This window comes from Triturus cristatus, chromosome 9 (assembly GCF_964204655.1).
Source record: "Triturus cristatus chromosome 9, aTriCri1.1, whole genome shotgun sequence".
Lineage (NCBI taxonomy): Eukaryota > Metazoa > Chordata > Amphibia > Caudata > Salamandridae > Triturus > Triturus cristatus.
In genome coordinates, this window is record NC_140592.1 from 7,542,828 (window position 1) to 7,565,982 (window position 23,155).

General features: G+C 47.7%; 1 protein-coding gene across 1 annotated transcript in view; it reads right to left on the reverse strand.

Annotated features, from left to right (window-relative positions):
• The window catches only part of STAB1 (stabilin 1), a 1,212,756-nt gene that overhangs the window by 1,033,044 nt on the left and 156,557 nt on the right, over window positions 1-23,155 (reverse strand). The window contains exon 3 of the mRNA XM_085624210.1: window positions 3,723-3,844. Within this exon, the coding sequence (XP_085480336.1) occupies window positions 3,723-3,844 (122 nt within the window). The remainder of the gene's footprint in view (window positions 1-3,722; window positions 3,845-23,155) is intronic.

Here is a 23,155-nt window from a genome sequence, read left to right on the forward strand (position 1 = left end):
TCCTGTTTTTCTAATAGGGGATAAAGTACTCAATATCGCCTTGAATTTATTTATTTATTTAGTTATAATCTTGATTTATACTGCAATATTATATGGGCATATTTGCCCTTGTTGCCCTATATGATGCCCAATCTGAACCTACAGACTAATGAATTGACATAGATACGCTATATCTGCTAAAGATATATTAGGGACAACATCTACAGAGATCAGATATGTGATCTTAAAATACACATTATGTGTTCTAATTAACCCTTTTTATATATTATATAGGCTATGGAGTGATTTTTGTATTGGTCCCAATAGTGGTAGAAATGTAGCAAAATGTAAATAGTTTTTCAATATGAGTGTCACTCGAGTAAAGTATATGCACCCTTAAGCCATTAATTTCGTGGTATATGAACAGGATGCGTAGTTATGTGATATAGTCACATCTTAGATCGACCTAGAGATTAGTACTAGGAATTACCATTTAAATATGGCGACTTTATTTTCCCGGAAGTACTGGTTGTAGTCCACTTTTACTGTTTATGAAAAGCGGAATGTGTAATATTTGATATATTATTACACATAGCCAACTATTTTGATATAATATAGATATCACTTAATAGTGGAGGGTATGTTAGTATAATACTGCATCAAAAAGTTACGTGATGTAGTAATAACTGATTGACCACTTAAATATGGCGGCTATATTTTTCCCGGAAGTACTGGTTATAGTCCATCTTTACTGCTCATGTAAAGCGGGATGTGTAATATATGATATACTATTACACAAAGCCCACTGTTTGGATATAATATAAATATCACTTAATAGTGGCGGACATGTAAGTAAAGTACCGCATTAAATAGTTATGTGATGTAGTAACAAACGAGATCAATCTATAGATTAGTACTAGAACTAACTATCTCTATATGGCGGCTACTCTTTTCCCGGAAGTACTGACTATAGTCCGTTTTTTATGCAAAGTTTACTCGGGATTCCGCTCAATATATAAACGCGAGATTTTAAAATGCCCGGTTGCATTTATCTACGGGACAAAGATGATGGCGGGAGTACTCTGCCTTATTAGGTAAGAATACCTAGATAATGCGAGGACCTTTGAACATTGTAATACATCGTTAGAACTGAATGTAACGTGTGTATTAGCAAGTGGTAATCACTTACAAGTACTGATTTTGGTTTTATCAGGACACAGAATGTGTAAGGATATAGGATCTGTATAATTACTGACTACTTGTGCTTATCAGGGGATAGATTACGCTCTGATAAATGCTCAATGTGATTATTATCATAGGAGTATGCTCTTTCAATGTTGTCTCGATTGTTATATTCTTTACTGTTTAGGGCGACGCCAAAATCATGCTTAGTAATGAGAAAATATAGACTGGATATAGGGCAATAATTTTATTAAATATATTTTCTGAGGAATTATTATCTATATATCCTCATTGCATTTTAGAATCCTCTTAACTATCTGGACAAGATTGATCGTCCGAATGAGGTAACTCTTTCAAAATATCATCTTAATCCCAATCTTAATTTTAGATAATTTCTGTATATGTATCTAAAGATACAGATGCGTCTCACTCAGACGCTTAGGAGTGAGTGATCTGAGATAACTGCATTGGTTTGACAATTACGAGACGGAATCGTTAGGGCTTCAATCATTGTGATGTATTCTGAAGAATTAATGATTTTGAATCCTGTTTTATTGTGCTCCTGTTTCTTCTTATAATTGCTGTTTTTTTACTTAGATTTTACTTTACAATCTATCCAAAGACTGACGGACATACTATATAGCTGAAACGAAATTCCTATATGGTTTTAGGTAAATATTCCCTAAACGTTATTCAGTTAGAACTGAGGGATTATGGTCCATTGTTTCGAATAAGCGCCACTGGCATGAAATGCTCATAGGAAGGACAAATGATAGTATGCGCATTTGGGTCTATTCTTAAATAATAAAACGTTAATTATCTTTCGCTTCTCTTCCTCTAGATTATTGATAGTTGGGACCACACACAGGTCTTACCTGGAATGTGGTGAATTTATCTATTGATACTTCGTTTGGTGAGTGGTGACTTTATACTCTCTGACACTATTTAGACTATTTTAGGAGAGTGCCGATGATCGCATGAGCTGCTAATTCACAAAGGGAATTACTTATGTGGCACACTTGTTCTCATGTGGACTTAAATCCTTTCTCTGCGACTACGTAAATCTGCAACTTTATCTTTCTTTTCTCTTTTTCGTATCACATACTTTTGCGGTGAATCACCGGGTGAACTTGTGGTGACCTCATTCTCTTGGCTTTTCTGGATATCTTTCTCACTTTACAGCCCTTGTATATATGCTTCTTTTTAAAAAGCTAATTTTGATTGGTGGCTCAGCTTATTGAATGGGCTGTATATTTTCTGAATATATGTTTATATTTTTTGTTGTAGCCCTGAGGAAGTCATTGGGTGATGTATCCCGAGACGAAACACGTGTTGGCTATTGGCTACATTTGGTGATACCGTTTATTTTTCATCATTAAGAAATGGTGATCTATATATCGACAGATGTGATTACAAGGAAATAAAGTAGTATAAAATTTGAGAAACACTGGAATTCTAAAAAAAAATTCTGGACTAATAATCTAATGTGATATGATTGGAGACATTTAATTTCTCAATCTGCTCGGGAACAATATTGTGTTTAGTGTTAATCCAATGTGTACTGTTTAGTCACGTTGGATTAATGGCACGTGGGTGACCATTTCCATTTGTTCCCTCGAGCAAAACCACAAATTTTGATTGCTACTTTGATATTGGTTCTGCGCAAACTATAACCTAGCCACGCCTCTATGTTGAATAGAATTGTTTCCTACTGAGTGCATAAGGGAAAGTGCTAAGACTTCTATGAAGTGGGCAAATCTTGCATTGACTAATACACATTCACAGACCCTTCCTAAGGTGCAGAGAATACAAATGTTCCTATGTGTGGGTCGTGGACGAGGTTCACTGATGGATCTACCAGTTTTTGGGGTCCTCTTCCGGGTGGCATGCAGGAAGAGGGTTGGAGTACCAGGAAGGATTGCTGCGTCAGCATAGGAGTCTCCGCAGATACCCACTGCTCGCCTTCTCCACAGAGGTCAAACTTTGCCTTATTCGCCCACAAGGTTTTTGAGCAGGTGCAACCTACCTCAACTATCTTCATTTGGTGCCCAAGACCAATCAAAATAGTGCACATATAGAGGCTAGATATGATTGGCTGAGTGGACACCAGTCGGAATTTCTGAAACAAAGAGTTGTGTCCGCCAGTGTAACTGGCAGTTCTCCAACAACGAAGGAAGCTCTGGGATTAGGACAGAAAACTTTATTTGACCATTTTTTCCACCTCAAGGGACAAAAATTCAGCGCTGTAAGTGATCAAAAAAGGTATCTTCTCCAAAATATATGTTTGCTTGATACTTTCACCAATTCTAAGAGAATTTATCAAATGGGGTAAGTAGACGCCCCCTGTGGGAGTCACTGGTCACAGGACTGCAGTTGAGAATCAGTCATAGTGTACACAAACACGCACACACACACACACACACACACATACTAATATGTTAGATCTCCACTGTACCTGGATATAGTGCTGGGACGTAGATGGCAGTGACCTCACACACACAAACTCATACACACAACGCATGTACACGCGCACATACCAACACCCACACACACCACACTACCTGCAGCCGTTGACTCCAGGGCCCTGTGTGATCTTCTTACTCCCGACCGGACACAGCACCTTGTTGGAAGCCGCACAGGAGGTACAGGGCGTGGTCAGGTTCACCTTCTCCTCTTGGGAGCACTGGATGGGATCAGAAAAAGAGGCGCCTGTCAATGATACTTTGTTCATTCTATAGGTAATGCACCTTGTGATATTATGCTTAAAAAGGTCATCATTGCAAGGAATAATCATGGAAAAAATATGACGGAATGACGATCTAGCGTTGTGGGAATTAAATAATACATCCATTAGATGGTCTTTATCTTAAAACTTTCACACATGAAATGTTAATCTTTATGAGAAAAAGCTACAGATTAAATGGTTCTTGTTATAAAAACAGTATCACATATTAAGTATTCATTCTAAAGTAAGACACTTTACTGTTTAACTGTTATTATATATATAGTGAAACATGTCGCTGCCATAAACAAACAAGCATTTGCAATGGAATAGGTCTCGCATTAATTAAGTTTGAGCCATTGGCATTGCTAAATATTGCAACACCAATTGCAACAAAAGTCTATAAATTGTAGGTCAAAAAAATGTGTATTTATTGTTGTAGCAATGGTGGCATGCTGCGCTTTAGATGAATATGTGTAAAAGTAAAGAGCGCTATATTGCGATTGCTACAATAGTTAATTGTGGATGCGTTAACAATTGATGTGTGCACTGATTGCTGGTGGTATGTGTGCCTGTAGAAATTGTGCACCGATGGCTGGTGGTGTGTGTGTCTGGTGGAAGTGTGCACTGCCGGCTGGTGGTGTGTGTGCCTGGTGAAAGCGTGCACTGACGGCTGGTGGTGTGTGCCTGGTGAAAGCGTGCACTGATGGCTGGTGGTGTGTGTGTGCCTGGTGAAAGCGTGCACGGACAGCTGGTGGTGTGTGTGTGCCTGGTGAAAGCGTGCACTGATGTCCAGTGGAGTGTGCCTGGTGGAAGCGTGCACTGACGGCTGGTGGTGTTCGTGCCTGTAGAAATTGTGCACTGATGGCTGGTGGTGTGTGTGCCTGGTGAAAGCGTGCACTGATGACTGATGGTGTCTGTGCCTGGTGAAAGTGTGCACTGACGGTGTGGTTGTGTGTGTGGTTTTGTGGTTGTGTGTGTGCAGTAGTGTGTGTGTGGTTGGGTGTGGTTGGGTGTGTGGTTGTGTGTGCGGTTGTGTGCGTGCGGTTGTGTGCGTGCGGTTTTGTGTGGTTGTGGTGGTGTGTGTGGTTGTGGTTGTGTGTGGTGTGGTTGTGTGTGTGGTTGTGTGTGTGGTTGTGTGTGTTGTGGTTGTGGTTGTGTGTGTTGTGGTTGTGTGTGTGTATGCTTGTGTGTGTGCTTGTGGTTGTTTTTGTGTGGTTGGGTGTGTGTGTGTTTGTGTGTGTGTGTGGTTGTGTGTGTGCTTGTGTGTGCGGTTGTGTCACGGGGCAGTGAAGGGGACAGAAGGAGAAAGGCACAGAATCACAGGGGCAGCGAAGGGGACAGGAGAAAACAAGTGCCAAGTGGCACACGTAGAGCCAGGAACCCTAGTCGAAGTCAGGCCAAGGAGATGCATCACTTCCAACAAATCTGAAAGGAACGATGAAATGTTTGATTCAGACCATTAACGTTTGCTTTTCCACAGCTGGACAACTTAAATACAATCTTTTAAAGTATATGACATCAGGCACTGTAATTGTTAAGTACGTCATATTTAATATACCCCAAAACATTACATATTCAAGGCATGCGAGGTCATGCACACCCATGTATAGACCTATCACATTAAATATACCAACATGGAATAAAAGAATTTCACAAAGAATGGAAGATCCTTAACAATAAATAATGTGCGTCTTATATTATATTTACTTTAAAAACAATGACCCTGAGTGAGGACCCGATACCACAGTTAATACAAAGAACGTTTGAGCGTAGACCGTTGTACTGTGTTGTATCTAGAGGTTCATCTGTAGCCATAAGACTGTAACCCTGCACTGGAAGCATGCACCCCACAGCGCTCTGAAGCAACCTCATTGTGGAATGCAGCGCTGCAACAAGGACCCCAAATATCCATGGGTCAGACAAACCGAACAGTGATGTAGATCTATTTAAAAACGTGAGCATGTGCGGGAATCAGGATATTGCACTCATTTCACTTCTTGGTGTAAAGAAGGAGCTGCGTGACTCACTGACGCGCCACTGCGAAATAAATGTGATATTTATTGCACGGTGCACTCGCACATATACTGTCCAGGTTACCAACCCACCTGCTTGTGGGTGTCTTACAGGCAACTTTACAGCATAGGACTATACATAAGAAACAGCCCTGGCCTGTACACTAATGCGCACACTGCACAAGTTCTTTGCTGGAGGTATGTTGGCCAAAAGACTGCTATATGCGTTTTGCTGTAAAGAAACACTGCATATATATCGATTACTGTGACCTTACTCCCTTTAACAACGAACTGTTTCGGTAAAAAAAAATGCTAATTGTTGTACAGTGCTCTGATGCCTTTGAGGCCCCGCGCATGCTGTGGAAAACCATACAAATGTACTTAAAGAAAGGGGGAGCGGGGGAAGGGAGGGTAGCACAGACCCCCACCCCACAAGCAGGGCAACAGTTAACCTGAATGTCAACAGGGCGGTACCAAGAGCCATCACTCAGTACAGGCGTGGGCATTACAAGCCCGCGGCAGAGCCCGAGGAGGGAGACTCTGCTCGGAGCCTTGAAAGGGACGTTTTGAAGCAATAAATAGAAATTAGCCCTGGAGTGGACACATTACACCGACACAGCAAGGCGCAGAGTCAAGTTTCACCGATTCTTTATTGTTTAATTAAAACATTTAGACTTTGCATGGGGGAACCGTGGATACAGCACACATAAAGATAGTGTATTCTGAAAGGAGATGCATTGTTTTAGGAAAAGAGCTGGCGTGTGTCAAATAAAATGCTATCCGGAGTGTTCAGGAAATAAATACGCTATTAAACAAGCATTGACTGCGCGGCAGTAATAGTAACGTCGCGCGGCCGTAAAAGCGAAAGTCATCACGATCGCGATGGGATGCGTGCGCAGCAGCGGGGGAGGGGTATGGTGCTCAAGGCTGGCGCAGGATGGCTGGGCGAGAAGGGAGGGGGAAATGCGGGGAGCAGTGGCATCACTAGTGGGGTGCGGACCGCACCGGGTGACACCTTCACATGGGGTGACACCATCGCGTGTGCATGGACGAGTGCGTGTGTTCTTCTCGATGCTAGCGGGTGCACAGGGGCCTGTGCATCAGGTCAGTCTGCAGGGAAGCAGGGTGGGTGAGTGTGCATGGACGGGTGCATGTGTGCGTGTCGGTGCCTTCTGGTGCACAGAGGGGCCTGTGTAGCAGGTCTGCCTGAAGGGCAGCAGGGTGGGTGCATGTGCATGGACGTGTACGTGCTGTGTGCATGGACGGGTGCGCGTGTTCCTCACGGTGCACAGGGGGCCTGTGCATCAGGTCAGCCCATGGCGTCGGCCTTCAACCTGCAGCCCTTGACCTGCCTGTGGGTTCGTTGTGCGCTCCAGGGAGCTGTGTGCAGCCGGCAGAGGGAAGGGAAGCCAGGCAGTGTCACTGCAGCAGACGGAGGCCGAGTTTGGTTCCTTGTTTCACGGACCCGTTGCGGGCGGCACTTCTGGGCACAATCACCGATGCGGTGTCCATGGGACGTGGCGAGCGGTGACAGGTGTCAAATATAAGGGTCCCGGGGACGAAAGCCACAGAGGGCCCTGGGCACGAGCGAGCGTGGGGTGGAGCAGGGGCAGGCCTTCTGCGGGTCAGTGGTTGAGGTGGCCTTGGATAGAGCAGAGGGGAATGTCAGGTTTGAGTCACTTTATTTTTCAAGCTCCCACTTTAACTGAAGGATTAGATAAAACTGAGATGGAAGGAGATGTGGCAGAATGGCCAGAGATGCGATTTTTCAACTGAGTGACCAAGTTCGAGTCCCAGCGTTCGCTCAACTTTCTATGAGTCTTTGAAAAGCAATGAACTTATCTATGCCTAATAAAAAATATTCAACAGTGTATAATTCAATCTGGTTTTCACATAAAGAGCTCTAATGCCACATAAAGCTGTAAAAATAATAAAAATTAAATGGGATTGGACCTTGGGCCTAATAGGTCACACGCAGTGGCGTCAGTAAGGGAGGCGGGGGGTGCGGACTGCACGGGTGACACCATGTTACCGCACTGAGTGACACCAACCCTAGTGACGCCACTGGTGGGGAGCAGCTGTGCACGTGCACGCCATTGTGTACTGACGCATGTAGCCAGGACAAAAATGTGGGTAGCACTTTCCAAACCCACCTACTAAATGTCTCGCCAGATCAGCGCATTCGCTGGGTCAGGCGAGACCTGAAAACGGTGTCTCGGTGAATAATGTCAGAAATGTACTGTGGATATGTCTAGTAACATGTGCCAAATGTAAGATATTAATTTTACTAAGCAGAGATGTCACCAAACAAAAGCCTTTATCCTGGTATAAATATCGCCGATTACGTTTTTTGATCACGTATAAAAATGTTGCACGTTGAAACATTCACTGAAATTGAGAAACAGAAAATTAAACATTTGTCATAAGAGGTGCTACAAACGGAAGATTCTCTTGATGGTTTAGGTGAACACAGTTCAGCGCATTGTTTTTGTGATGAGACACCGCCACGGATTCAATACTCTTTCCTGTTCTTATCCGAGGCCTAAATATTTTTGCGGAGCCTAAAACTAGAGAATATTGTATTGTAATGAGAAGAAATGTTAAGAAATAAGTATTAATTGATTGGAAGACAATTATACAGATCGAATAGACTTTGTCACGATTAGAAAATGCTGATTTTAAAAATGACTTGTTACAAACGTAGAATGTTCTTATCTAACACAACAAATGTCCCAGTTGAAAGTTTTTTTTTGATTTTGCGAAGCTGCAGCTCCCATTGGTTTGTTTGAAGTTAGAAATGTCACGGGGGCGTCAAATATTCGTTGTCTGGTCAGAAATGTCAAGCATTATATATACCTGTTTATGATCACATGTATCATTGACGAACTGTTCAGCATCAAGGCAAGAATGGACCATATTAAATAGAAAGTGATGTCATAATAAATAAACAATATTATTCCTAACACTTCCTTCTACCTCCTTTGATGCATGTTTCATGTCGCTTTAATACTTTTTACATCAATGGTAACTGGAAAATTCAGAAACAAAACAACGCTTTATACGTATAATATTGCACTGGTCCTAATGGACTCATCTTCCTTTTCACAGTCACATATTAGAGATTCTTTGTACAACACCAAAGACCCCTCTGGGCACAGGCGCTATATTGTGGCCCCTCTGGGCACAGGCGCTATATTGTGGCCCCTCTGGGCACAGGCGCTATATTGTGGCCCCTCTGGGCACAGGCGCTATATTGTGGCCCCTCTGGGCACAGGCGCTATATTGTGCCCCTCTGGGCACAGGCGCTATATTGTGGCCCCTCTGGGCACAGGCGCTATATTGTGGCCCCTCTGGGCACAGGCGCTATATTGTAGCGCCTCTGGGCACAGGCGCTATATTGTAGCCCCTCTGGGCACAGGCGCTATATTGTGGCCCCTCTGGGCACAGGCGCTATATTGTGGCCCCTCTGGGCACAGGCGCTATATTGTAGCCCCTCTGGGCACAGGTGCTATATTGTGGCCCCACTGGGCACAGGCGCTATATTGTAGCCCCTCTGGGCACAGGCGCTATATTGTAGCAGTGAGTTCTTCAGTCCGAGCTATTGGGGTTTTGGCTTGAGTAAATAGGTTTGCTAAATCACTGGGGACATGAATTGAACTCTAGATGTGTACACATGCCATTTACAGTACACATGAATCCCCTTCACACAAAGCTTTTTTACGCTTGTAAATTGATGCAAGCCGGACAAACATACAAACGTACACGTAGGAAATAAATGCCACCCACAAAATGAATACAGTGAGAAATTCACCTACTACCAACACACTGTTTGTACGTAAGACAAAGTCAGATCAGATATGAGCTGCTGCGTCCTCACTCCTGTAGCAGGAGGGAAGTTCCAAGCTTTACACATTACTCATGTGCATAAGGATTTATGTAACTGGAAATGTAACAAGTGTGCACTTACAAATGTGTAAACGTAACAATTCAGTGCATTTGACCATGTTCTTGCGCCTCAATAAATCCTGCGCACATAGAGGCAGGCCGTTAGAGCACTGTGCATAGGTGCATTGAGAGGGGGACTTGATTGGATGGGGCGGGTGCACATGGCAGGGCACTGGGCATTTTTGTATTTGGGTATGGGCAGATAATGTCAACAGTGGTGGGGTGAGTATCAACATTTCAGAGAGTTGGGAAGGAGTCCTAGAGACATATATCAGACCCCCCAGGATATAGCGGCATGGATTCGCAAATTTAGCGGCACAAATATGGAAATTTAGCGGCACAAATATGGAAATTTAGCGGCATTTTCGCGGCACTTTATTTTACTCATGATCATTCATTTTCAGCCTTAAATCAATGGAAACTCTTTTAGCAGAGTATTCCACTTTGAATAGGCAACCTGGAATATGGAACAGAGGAAGCAGCTCACAGGTGAAGGCTGTTCTCCATCCCTGGTCCCATCAGCCCCGCGGACAGACTCCCATCTAATCCCCGCGCTGCACTCATGTTATGAGAGCAGCGCGGAGATTAGCCTGAGCGTTCCCCAATGGCTTTACAAGACTTGGCCACCTTTCCGACTCCCCCTTGCACTTAGCGCATGGCTGCTTGCATTCATCGGCTGTCTTGCCGAGTTTCTCACAGTGCGACAAGATACATTGAAGGGCTGTATCCAGAGTAGGAGGTATTGTATTATGGGCGTCTTGGGGAGTGATAGTCGAGATGCCAATCAACTGCTCTGTTGGTGAATAATCCCACTTCAGATCTTTTCCCCTGGCTGCATTTTGTCATCCTCGTTTACTAGTCACTTTGCGCGCTGTGATGGCTGAATCAACACCACTTATATCAGGCATACTGTTGTTTTCACTAGATTCCGTGAGTGAGCCTGACCCGTCTGCTAACCATGTCTCATCGGACAGCGAAAAGTAACAGTCATTAGTCTCAAGATTGTAGTCAATTGTCTCATGCTCCATCCTCGAGGCTTGGCCAGTGACTGTCGAACTTTTCTAGACCTCCGTTGTGGTTTAGTTATATTTTGGGGGCATCTATACCTTTACTCCACCACCATACTTGGACCCATTACTTAATTATCCAACAAACCCCCTCCAGATCTGCAGTAGCCTCAGAAGTTTGGGGTCAGGCTGTATCATTTTAGCTGTCACATATATTAGTCAGGCAAAGGTGAACAAGTTATGGCATTTACCTTATGCATGACAGGCGGCACACTCAGCTGCTTTCCAGGCTTTATCTCCCTTCCCTCAGGCTTCGGTACATCTTCCGCTAAAGTGGGAATTTCTCTGACCTGGTGAACAGCCTCACCAATGCCAGTATCCTCAGTAACCCCTCTCGGCGGCTGAAAACCTCCAGTCCAACGGCTGATCCCCGCAGAAGCTCCAGCACAGATGAACTGACAGGACGTTGCTGGGGCATAGCCCAACCTTTCCCCTTCCTTTCACCCGTAATCTCCGTCCAGGTAGCTGGTGGTTGTCTTGAGCGCTCTGCTGTACCGATGCTGTAGATGCGAGCGCCACTCCGGAGCTCGAGCTTTTGTGAAAATTGCGGCATTTTTACAAAAGTGCCGATTTCGTGGGCACTTTTGTAAAAATCGCGGCATTTTTACAAAAGTGCCGATTTTGCGGGAAGCCGCGAAATCGCGAAATCCTGGAGGGTCTGATATATGCACCCTGATGTCTGTGCTCAGAGGCATGGTTCACAATCACAAAAAGCGCCGCATCACTTCCCACTTCAGTCATAGCACTAGGTGATTCAGACAGGATAGAGACTGTTGAAGACTGGACAATGGCGTCTAAGGAGCACTAGACCGCTAACCACTGGGTGGTGGTGGGAACTTCCTGGTTCAGAGGTTCACTTCCATGTCAACTGTAGTAGAATCAGTACGTAACAGCACCGCACACCAGTCTCCTTGCCTGGCAACATTTCACAGTTGTAATGCCTTTTAGCCTTCACTCAGTCTGTACACCTGACAATGCATCCTATCACTTTTATTGTTTTCCTCCCTCTCCGTCCCCCGGGAAGTTCTTTAGTTTCTACCTTGTTGCGTTTTTATGCTGTTCCTCCTCTGCTCAGCTGCTCCTGTGCTGGAGTTGCCTGCTTCTTGCATTTCATTACAGCCAAACACTGGCCTTGATTAGAGTGGGCTACACTCTACGGCTGTTGGTCATCGACTCTGCACCACCACTATGTGGTCATTCTTGTGCACTGACTTGTTGGCTTATACCTTCCTTATGCAGACATCCCTCCATCTGCCTCCCGAGGTCACAGTAGCCCATGAGCCCACAACCAGACGCCAGTGGATGCCTGTGACTCCTGGCGATGCATCACTCCAGCGGGCACTCGAGCATTCAATCGCTCTATAGTGTTCAGAGAGACTCAAGAAAGAGTGCACTCGGCAGATCGCCTTCCTTGACTAAGCATGACAGCGGTGGTGGGCATCAGTTCATCTTTTCAGATTTTGGCAGGGGAAGGCCAAGGACAAGAGTTGAAAGAGAACCAGCCACAGATGGGTGAGCAAATGATAGAGGTGAAAGACAAATCGCAACAGGTAAAGGTGAGAGAATACAGAGGCGAAAGAGAAACAACCAATAGAAAGGGTGAGAGGAAGAGGTCAAAGGTGGGGGCGAGAGAAGATGGGAGAGGCAAAAGAGAAACTACAATAGAAAGGGCGGGAGAAAGAGATCCAAGGTTGGGGCGAGAGAACTTCAGTGGAGGGTCTGTGTACAGCAGGTCCCAGTACCAGAGCTGAGGGTCTGTGCACAGCAGGTCCCAGTACGGGGGCTGAAGGTCTGTACACAGCAGGTCCCAGTACGGGGGCTGAAGGTCTGTGCACAGCAGGTCCCAGTACCGGAACTGAGCGTCTGTGCACAGCAGGTCCCAGTACCAGGGCTGAAGGTCTGTGCACAGCAGGTCTCAGTATGGGGGCTGAGGGTCTGTGCACAGCAGGTCCCAGTACGGGGGCTGAGGGTCTGTGCACAGCAGGCCCCAGTACCGGAGCTGAGGGTCTGTGTACAGCAGGTCCCAGTACCGGAGCTGAGGGTCTGTGCACAGCAGGTCCCAGTACCGAGGCTGAAGGTCTGTGCACAGCAGGTCCCAGTACCGGGTCTGGAGGTCTGTGCACAGCAGGTCCCAGTACCGGAGCTGAGGGTCTGTGCACAGCAGGTCCCAGTACCGGAGCTGAGGGTCTGTGCACAGCAGGCCCCAGTACCGGAGCTGAGCGTCTGTGCACAGCAGGTCCCAGTACCGGAGCTGAGGGTCTGTGTACAGCAGGTCCCAGTACTGGAGCTGAGGGTCTGTGCACAGCAGGCCCCAGTACGGAGCTGAGGGTCTATGCACAGCAGGCCCCAGTACCGGAGCTGAGGGTCTGTGCACAGCAGGTCCCAGTACCGGAGCTGAGGGTCTGTGCACAGCAGGTCCCTGTACCGGAGCTGAGGGTCTGTGCACAGCAGGTCCCAGTACCAGGGCTGAAGGTCTGTGCACAGCAGGTCCCAGTACTGGAGCTGAGGGTCTGTGCACAGCAGGTCCCAGTACCGGAGCTGAGGGTCTGTGCACAGCAGGTCCCAGTACCGGAGCTGAGGGTCTGTGCACAGCAGGTCCCAGTACCGGAGCTGAGGGTCTGAGCACAGCAGGTCCCAGTACCGGAGCTGAGGGTCTGTGCACAGCAGGCCCCAGTACCGGAGCTGAGCGTCTGTGCACAGCAGGCCCCAGTACCGGAGCTGAGCGTCTGTGCACAGCAGGTCCCAGTGCCGGAGCTGAGGGTCTGTGTACAGCAGGTCCCAGTACCGGAGCTGAGGGTCTGTGCACAGCAGGCCCCAGTACCGGAGCTGAGGGTCTGTGTACAGCAGGTCCCAGTACCAGGGCTGAAGGTCTGTGCACAGCAGGTCCCAGTACCGGAGCTGAGGGTCTGTGCACAGCAGGCCCCAGTACCGGAGCTGAGCGTCTGTGCACAGCAGGTCCCAGTACCAGGGCTGAAGGTCTGTGCACAGCAGGTCCCAGTACCGGAGCTGAGGGTCTGTGCACAGCAGGTCCCAGTACCAGGGCTGAAGGTCTGTGCACAGCAGGTCCCAGTACCGGAGCTGAGGGTCTGTGCACAGCAGGTCCCAGTACCGGAGCTGAAGGTATGTGCACAGCAGGTCCCAGTACCGGAGCGGAGGGTCTGTGCACAGCAGGCCCCAGTACCGGAGCTGAGGGTCTGTGCACAGCAGGCCCCAGTACCGGAGCTGAGGGTCTGTGCACAGCAGGTCCCAGTCCCGGAGCTGAGGGTCTGTGCACAGCAGGTCCCAGTACCAGGGCTGAGGGTCTGTGCACAGCAGGTCCCAGTACCGGAGCTGAGGGTCTGTGTACAGCAGGTCCCAGTACCGGGGCTGGAGGTCTGTGTACAGCAGGTCCCAGTACCGGAGCTGAAGGTATGTGCACAGCAGGCCCCAGTACCGGAGCTGAGGGTCTGTGCACAGCAGGTCCCAGTACCGGAGCTGAGGGTCTGTGTACAGCAGGTCCCAGTACCGGGGCTGGAGGTCTGTGTACAGCAGGTCCCAGTACCGGAGCTGAAGGTATGTGCACAGCAGGCCCCAGTACCGGAGCTGAGGGTCTGTGCACAGCAGGTCCCAGTACCGGAGCTGAGGGTCTGTGTACAGCAGGTCCCAGTACCGGGGCTGGAGGTCTGTGTACAGCAGGTCCCAGTACCAGGGCTGAGGGTCTGTGCACAGCAGGCCCCAGTTCTGGAGTTGAGGGTCACACCAAGGTCGGCTTGCGTGTGTTTTGCTACACAATCCTTTCTTCAGTGTTGTTCTGCATATTCAGTGCTAAAGAAAACAGTTTTTTGCAATGCACCCACACACTCCAAACGTCACCCTTTTTCTGGATAAAAACGTCCCCTTCTTGGGAGAGCTGTACATGAGCAGTTTTGCTACACACGGACACATTCCTTTGTTTGCTGGGCTCGGTAGATGAAGTGATTTGCCCAGAATCACAGGACGTTGAGCTGGCGCTGAGACTCGAGCCTGGTTCCCCAGTTCCAAAGTCGCAGCTCCGGCTCATACGCAGTGAGCTTGTGCTTGGAATCCAACATTTGATTATTGGTACAAACACCCCCAGGTTTGTACCAATAATCAATGCTCCAAAGAGTTCAAGGTTCGTTGGTCTCCTAAGAGGAACTGATTTCTGACCGCGCCTTTGACACACAAAGCACATCACAGTCCTGTCCTGAGACAATTAGTTTAGCAAACAAAACATGAGTCTAACATAACAGTAACCACAAACACACAAAGGTACAAAATTCACAACAACCTCGATATTCTACTCAGGGGGGTCAGTGTGACCTCAACCCCAGAACACTCTCTTATGAAACCCATACACACGAGAAAACCTCGGGGGGGGGGGGTCAGTGTAACCTCAACCCCAGAACACTCTCTTATGAAACCCATACACACGAGAAAACCTCAGGGGGGTCAGTGTAACCTCAACCCCAGAACACTCTCTTATGAAACCCATACACACGAGAAAACCTCGGGGGGGGGGGGTCAGTGTAACCTCAACCCCAGAACACTCTCTTATGAAACCCATACACACGAGAAAACCTCAGGGGGGTCAGTGCAACCTCAACCCCAGAACACTCTCTTATGAAATCCATACACTCGAGAAGACATCGGGGGTCAGTGTAACCTCAACCCCAGAACACTCTCTTATGAAATCCATACACTCGAGAAGACATCGGGGGTCAGTGTAACCTCAACCCCAGAACACTCTCTTATGAAATCCATACACACGAGAAGACCTCGGGGGGGGGGGGGGGGTCAGTGTAACCTCAACCCCAGAACACTCTCTTATGAAATCCATACACTCGAGAAGACATGGGGGGTCACTCTGACCTCAACCCCAGAACTCTCTCTTATGAAATCCGTACACTTGAGAAGACCTCAGGGGGGTCTGTGCGACTGTTAGACCTGGCACCTTGGCGTGAGTTTCCCTTCCACTTTTTGCTGATGTGCCTCATGTGTTTTGTTGGTGTTAGCTGCTCAGGGCACTGTGCCACTGCCAATCAGTGCCACAGTGCAAGTGCTCCCTATGAAAAGTGTATACATTGATTGGTTTCCATGTTTGGCTTATTTGGTTTACTATCAGCCCCTAGTAAAGTGCACCAGGAGTGCCAGGGCTTGTAAATGCAAATGCTGCTGGTGGGCTTGCAGCACTGGTTGTGCCACCCACAGAAGCGGCCTAGTAAAATATGTCTAAGGTCTGCCATTGCAGAGCCTGCGGGCGGTCTGGTACTGTCATGCTGACTGCGCAAGTGCACACACTTGCCAGTCCCTAAACCTTCCCTTAACTACATATTAGTCACCCCTATGGTAGGCCCAAGGGCAGGGTGCATTGTAGGCATAAGGTAGGACATGCCCTGATGTGTGTGGCATGTCCTAATAGTGAATTACAGCCATTTTCGATTTTCACTATAGAAGGCTACCTGCTCTCCATAGGCCAGAATGGGCTACTGGAATTATTACACTCTATAATCCCAGTGGACTCATAGAGCATGGTAGAAAGTCAAGTTTAGTATGCCTGAACTCAGAATAATAAAATACTTCTTTTAGTAAAGTTCATTTTAATATCCTGTGTTTGTAAATACTACTTTTAGAAAGTTGGTATTTACTTGCCTAACCATTTCAGTCCGCCTCTGCTGTGTGTGCTGCCTAGTAACAGTAAAGGAGCAGGGCTGGGGAATTCCAGGAGACAGGCTGGCTGCCAGGTGGTGGGTAGAGAGATTACACCAGGATGGGTGGGAGGAGTACACCTTTGACTCTGAATAGACCTGTGCTCTGCCACCACAATGCCGGCTCCGCCCCCTGTGGAGCAGCTGATGTCTCTGCCCTGTGCACTGAAAGGAAAGAGCAGAATCACCACAACAAAGTGCTCCAAAACCGGACTGAGCCAGGCCCAGGCCCCCTGGCCACAAAGAACAAAAGAAACTGTGTATAAAAGAAGGAACCCTGCTCCTAAGAAATCAGATCCTGTTTACGCCAAGACGAACCTCTGCCTGAAGGAGAAGGACCTGGAGAAGCTGCATGGAGGACTACTGTCTCTGACCTGTGAGACTGGCCTGTGGTGGGTGCCTTGCTGCAAGAAGGAGAGGAAAAGACTGAGAAAGACTTTTGAATCAACTTGTGCTGTGTGAACAATCTCCAAGGGCTTGCTGGTGAACTTGCCCCCTGAACTGTGCCCCAGGAACAGTGGGCGCAACCCCTCCCTGGAAGAAAGGAAGCTGCTGTGGGTGGATTGCGAACGCTGACCCCAGAGAACCTGTGTGCCCCCATCTCTCCGAGCACCGCGACCTCTACCCGACTGTGCTGCTGTGAGCACCGTGACGGCCTGCCTCGCCTGGCCTGAGCAAAGTGAACCGCTGCCCCCTCGAGCCGGAGCTCGCAACGCAAAGAGAGACTGTCTGACTACAAGCCCCGAGCCTCTGCGACCCCAGGCCGTAGAGACCACTGCGAAGACCGATGACCCTCAGGTTCGCCGCTTCTGGACGACGCTGCAGCGCTGTGCGCTGAAATCGCCCACGAGCCGCCCCTCCTTAAACCAACCCCGGAGTGAGCCGTGAGAGTCCTGAGGCGCCCCACCAAGCACCGTCGTCCACTGCCAAGCGGGAATACAATGCGCCGTGGGACGCCCCTCCTGAGACTGCTGAGGCCGCCCCGAACTCCCCACCAAGATTTGAGGTACTGTGCGCCCCGAATAACGCTGTACGAAGCGTCCCCTCGACTGTACGGCCCGTACGGCTCTGTACGAAGCGTCCCCGTGAGCTTGTTCATGCCGGAAGCGTGAGCTATTGAAGGGAACATCCGGAAGAGTGTACGGCACCGTACGAAGCGTACCTACGACGGTATGGCCCGTACGGCTTGAAATCCCCATACGCTACTCACTCGGGAAGCGTGAAGAGTGGCAAGAATCGTCCTGGGCTCGTACGAAGCATACCTACGACGATACGGCCCGTACGGCTTGAGCCTCGGTACGCTTGCTCACGTGGGAACCGTACCAACGCCGGTACGACGTGTACCAACGCAGGTACGACGCGTACGGAAGGCACTTTGAAGCGCACAGACCCCCAAAAGGTGCAGATTGTACCCAAGTTGACCTTTTTAAAGAACGGTGGCATCCTTGAGCCTTCTGAACAAGTAACTGGAACCTTATTTAAAAGTAAAGATTGTAACTGAAGCCTGCTTGAAGAAATTATATAAAGAATTATATTTTTACAATTACAGTCTTGTGTCTCTGTGTGGTGGGTTGGTGGTTATTGTGGGACACCCTAAATGCTTAACCTCATGCCCTCTGGAATCTAGCCTGACTGCTCGCGCCACGTTACCTGGAGGGTGAGCAGGGGTTATTTTTCACGAGTAATCCTTTGCCCTGACTTAGAGGAAAGGGTCCCTGCTTGTCGCAAGTGCATACCTGCGCCAACCAGAGACCCCGGATTCTAACAGCGACCTCAACCCCAGAACACTCTCTCATGAAATCCATACACTCGAGAAGACCTCAGGGGGGTCAGTGCGACCTCAACCCCAGAACACTCTCTTATGAAATACATACACTCGAGAAGACATCAGGGGGGTCAGTGTGACCTCAACCCAAGAACACTCTCTTATGAAATACATACACTCGAGAAGACCTCAGGGGGATCAGTGTGACCTCAACCCAAGAACACTCTCTTATGAAATCCATATATTCTAGAAGACATCGGGGGAGTCAGTGTAACCTCAACCCAAGAACACACTCTTATGAAATCCATACACACGAGAAGACCTGGGGGGTCAGTGTAACCTCAACCCCAGAACACTCTCTTATGAAATCCATACACACGAGAAGACCTGGGGGGTCAGTGTAACCTCAACCCAGGAACTCTCTCTTATGAAATCCATACACTCAAGAAGACATCAGGGGGGTCAGTGTAACCTCAACCCCAGAACAATCTCTTATGAAATCCATACACTCGAGAAAACATTAGGGGGTCAGTGTAATCTCACCAGACAACACTTTTTTAATGAAATCCATACGCTTGAGATGATCTCTGGGGGGTCAGTGCAATCTCAACCCCAGAACTCTCTCTTATGAAATCCATACCCTTGAGAAGACATCCGAAGGGGTCAGTGTAACCTCAACCCCAGAACACTCTCTTATGAAATCCATACACATGAGAAGACATCAGGGGGGTCAGTGTAACCTCAACCCCAGAACACTCTCTTATGAAATCCATACACTCGAGAAGACAGCAGGGTTGTCAGTGTAACCTCAACCCCAGAACACTCTCTTATGAAATCCATACACTCGAAAAGACATCAGGGGGGTCAGTCCGACCTCAACCCCAGAACACTCTATTATGAAATCCATACACTCGAGAAGACATCAGGGGGTCAGTGTAATCTCAACACAGAACACTTTTGTAATGAAATCCATACGCTTGAGATGATATCTGGGGGGTCAGTGCAATCTCAACCCCAGAACTCTCTCTTATGAAATCCATACCCTTGAGAAGACATCCGGAGGGATCAGTGTAACCTCAACCCCAGAACACTATCTTATGAAATCCATACACATGAGAAGACATCAGGGGGGTCAGTGTTACCTCAACCCCAGAACACTCTCTTATGAAATCCATACACTCGAGAAGACAGCAGGGTGGTCAGTGTAACCTCAACCCCAGAACACTCTCTTATGAAATCCATACACTCGAAAAGACATCAGGGGGGTCAGTCCGACCTCAACCCCAGAACACTATCCTATGAAATCCATACACTCGAAAAGACATCAGGGGGTCAGTCCGACCTCAACCCCAGAACACTCTCTTATGAAATCTATACACTCGAGAAGACATCGGGGGGTCAGTCCAACCTCAACCCAAGAACATTCTCTTATGAAATCCATACACTTGAGAAGACATAGGGGGGGTCAGTCGACCTCAACCCCAGAACCCTCTCTTCTGAAATCCATACACTCGAAAAGACATCAGGGGTGTCGGTGTAACCTCAACCCCAGAACACTCTCTTATGAAATCCATACATTCTAGAAGACATCGGGGGGAGTCAGTGTAACCTCAGCACCAAAAAACTCTCTTATGAAACTCCATACACTCTAGAAAGCATCAGCGGAGGCTCAGTGTAACCTCAACCCCAGAACACTCTCTAATGAAATTCATACACTCGAGAAGACATCAGGGGGGTCAGTGTAACATCAACCCCAGAACACTCTCCTATGAAATCCATACACTCGAGAAGCCATCATGGGAGTCGGTGCAACCTCAACCCCAGAACACTCTTATGAAATCCATACCCTCGAAAAGACATCATTGGGAGTCAGTATGACCTCAACCCCAGAACACTCTCTTATGAAATCCATACACTTGAGAAGACATCAGGGGTGTCAGTGCGACCTCCACCCCAGAACTCTCTCTTATGAAATACATACCCTCAAGAACACATCAGGGGGGTCAGTGTAACATCAACCCCAGAACACTCTCTTATGAAATCCAGACATTCTAGAAGACATTGGGGGAGTCAGTGTAACCTCAACTCCAGAACACACTCTTATGAAATCCATACACACGCGAAGACCTGGGGGGGGGGGTCAGTGTAACCTCAACCCCAGAACACTCTCCTATGAAATCCATACACACGAGAAGACCTGGGGGGTCAGTGTAACCTCAACCCCAGAACACTCTCCTATGAAATCAATACACTCAAGAAGACATCAGGGGGGTCAGTGTAACCTCAACCCCAGAACACTCTCTTATGAAATCCACACCCTTGAGAAGACATCCAGAGGGGTCAGTGTAACCTCAACCCCAGATTACTCTCTTATGAAATCCAGACATTCTAGAATACATTGGGGGGGTCAGTGTAACCTCAACCCCAGAACACACTCTTATGAAATCCATACACACGAGAAGACCTGGGGGGTCAGTGTAACCTCAACCCCAGAACACTCTCTTATAAAATCCAGACATTCTAGAAGACATTGGGGGAGTCAGTGTAACCTCAACCCCAGAACACACTCTTATGAAATCCATACACACGAGAAGACCTGGGGGTCCAGTGTAACCTCAACCCCAGAACACTCTCTTATGAAATCCATACACTCAAGAAGACATCAGGGGGGTCAGTGTAACCTCAACCCCAGAACACTCTCTTATGAAATCCATACCCTTGAGAAGACATTAGGGGGTCAGTGTAATCTCACCACAGAACACTTTTTTAATGAAATCCATACGCTTGAGATGATATCCGGGGGGTCAGTGCAATTTCAACCCCAGAACTCTCTCTTATGAAATCCATACCTTTGAGAAGACATTAGGGGGTCAGTGTAATTTCACCACAGAACACTTTTTTAATGAAATCCATACGCTTGAGATGATATCCGGGGGGTCAGTGCAATCTCAACCCCAGAACTCTCTCTTATGAAATCCATACCCTTGAGAAGACATCCGGAGGGGTCAGTATAACCTCAACCCCAGAACACACTCTTATGAAATCCATACACATGAGAATACATCAGGAGGGTCAGTGTAACCTCAACCCCAGATGATATCCGGGGGGTCAGTGCAATCTCAACCCCAGAACTCTCTCTTATGAAATCCATACCCTTGAGAAGACATCCGGAGGGTCAGTGCAACCTCAACCCCAGAACACTCTCTTATGAAATCCATACCCTCGAGAAGACTTCAGGGGGGTCAGTGCGACCTCAACCCAACAACACTCTCTTAAGAAATCCATACACTCGAGAAGACATCAGGGGGGTCAGTGCGACCTCAACCCCAGAACACACTCTTATGAAATACATACACTCGAGAAGACCTCAGGGGGGTCAGTGCGACCTCAACTCCAGAAAACTCTCTTATGAAATCAATACACACGAGAAGACCTCTGGGGCGGGTCAGTGTAACCTCAACCCCAGAACACTCTCTCAGGAAATCCATACATTCAAGAAGACATCAGGGGGGTCAGTGTAACCTCAACCCCATAACACTCTCTTATGAAATCCATACACTCGAGAAGACATCAGGGGGGTCAGTGTAACCTCAACCCCAGAATACTCTCTTATGAAATCCATACCCTTGAGAAGACATCCAGAGGGGTCAGTGTAACCTCAACCCCAGAACACTCTCTTATGAAATCCAAACACATGAGAAGACATCAGGGGGGTCAGTGTAACCTCAACCCCAGAACACTCTCTTATAAAATCCAGACATTCTAGAAGACATTGGGGGAGTCAGTGTAACCTCAACTCCAGAACACACTCTTATGAAATCCATACACACGCGAAGACCTTTGGGGGGGGTCAGTGTAACCTCAACCCCAGAACACTCTCTTATGAAATCCATACACTCAAGAAGACATCAGGGGGGTCAGTGTAACCTCAACCCCAGAACACTCTCCTATGAAATCCATACACTCAAGAAGACATCAGGGGGGTCAGTGTAACCTCAACCCCAGAACACTCTCTTATGAAATCCACACCCTTGAGAAGACATCCAGAGGGGTCAGTGTAACCTCAACCCCAGATTACTCTCTTATGAAATCCAGACATTCTAGAATACATTGGGGCGGTCAGTGTAACCTCAACCCCAGAACACTCTCTTATGAAATCCATACACTCAAGAAGACATCAGGGGGGTCAGTGTAACCTCAACCCCAGAACACTCTCTTATGAAATCCATACCCTTGAGAAGACATTAGGGGGTCAGTGTAATCTCACCACAGAACACTTTTTTAATGAAATCCATACGCTTGAGATGATATCCGGGGGGTCAGTGCAATTTCAACCCCAGAACTCTCTCTTATGAAATCCATACCCTTGAGAAGACATTAGGGGGTCAGTGTAATCTCACCACAGAACACTTTTTTAATGAAATCCATACGCTTGAGATGATATCCGGGGGGTCAGTGCAATCTCAACCCCAGAACTCTCTCTTATGAAATCCATACCCTTGAGAAGACATCCGGAGGGGTCAGTGTAACCTCAACCCCAGAACACACTCTTATGAAATCCACACCCTTGAGAAGACATCCAGAGGGGTCAGTGTAACCTCAACCCCAGATTACTCTCTTATGAAATCCAGACATTCTAGAATACATTGGGGCGGTCAGTGTAACCTCAACCCCAGAACACTCTCTTATGAAATCCATACACTCAAGAAGACATCAGGGGGGTCAGTGTAACCTCAACCCCAGAACACTCTCTTATGAAATCCATACCCTTGAGA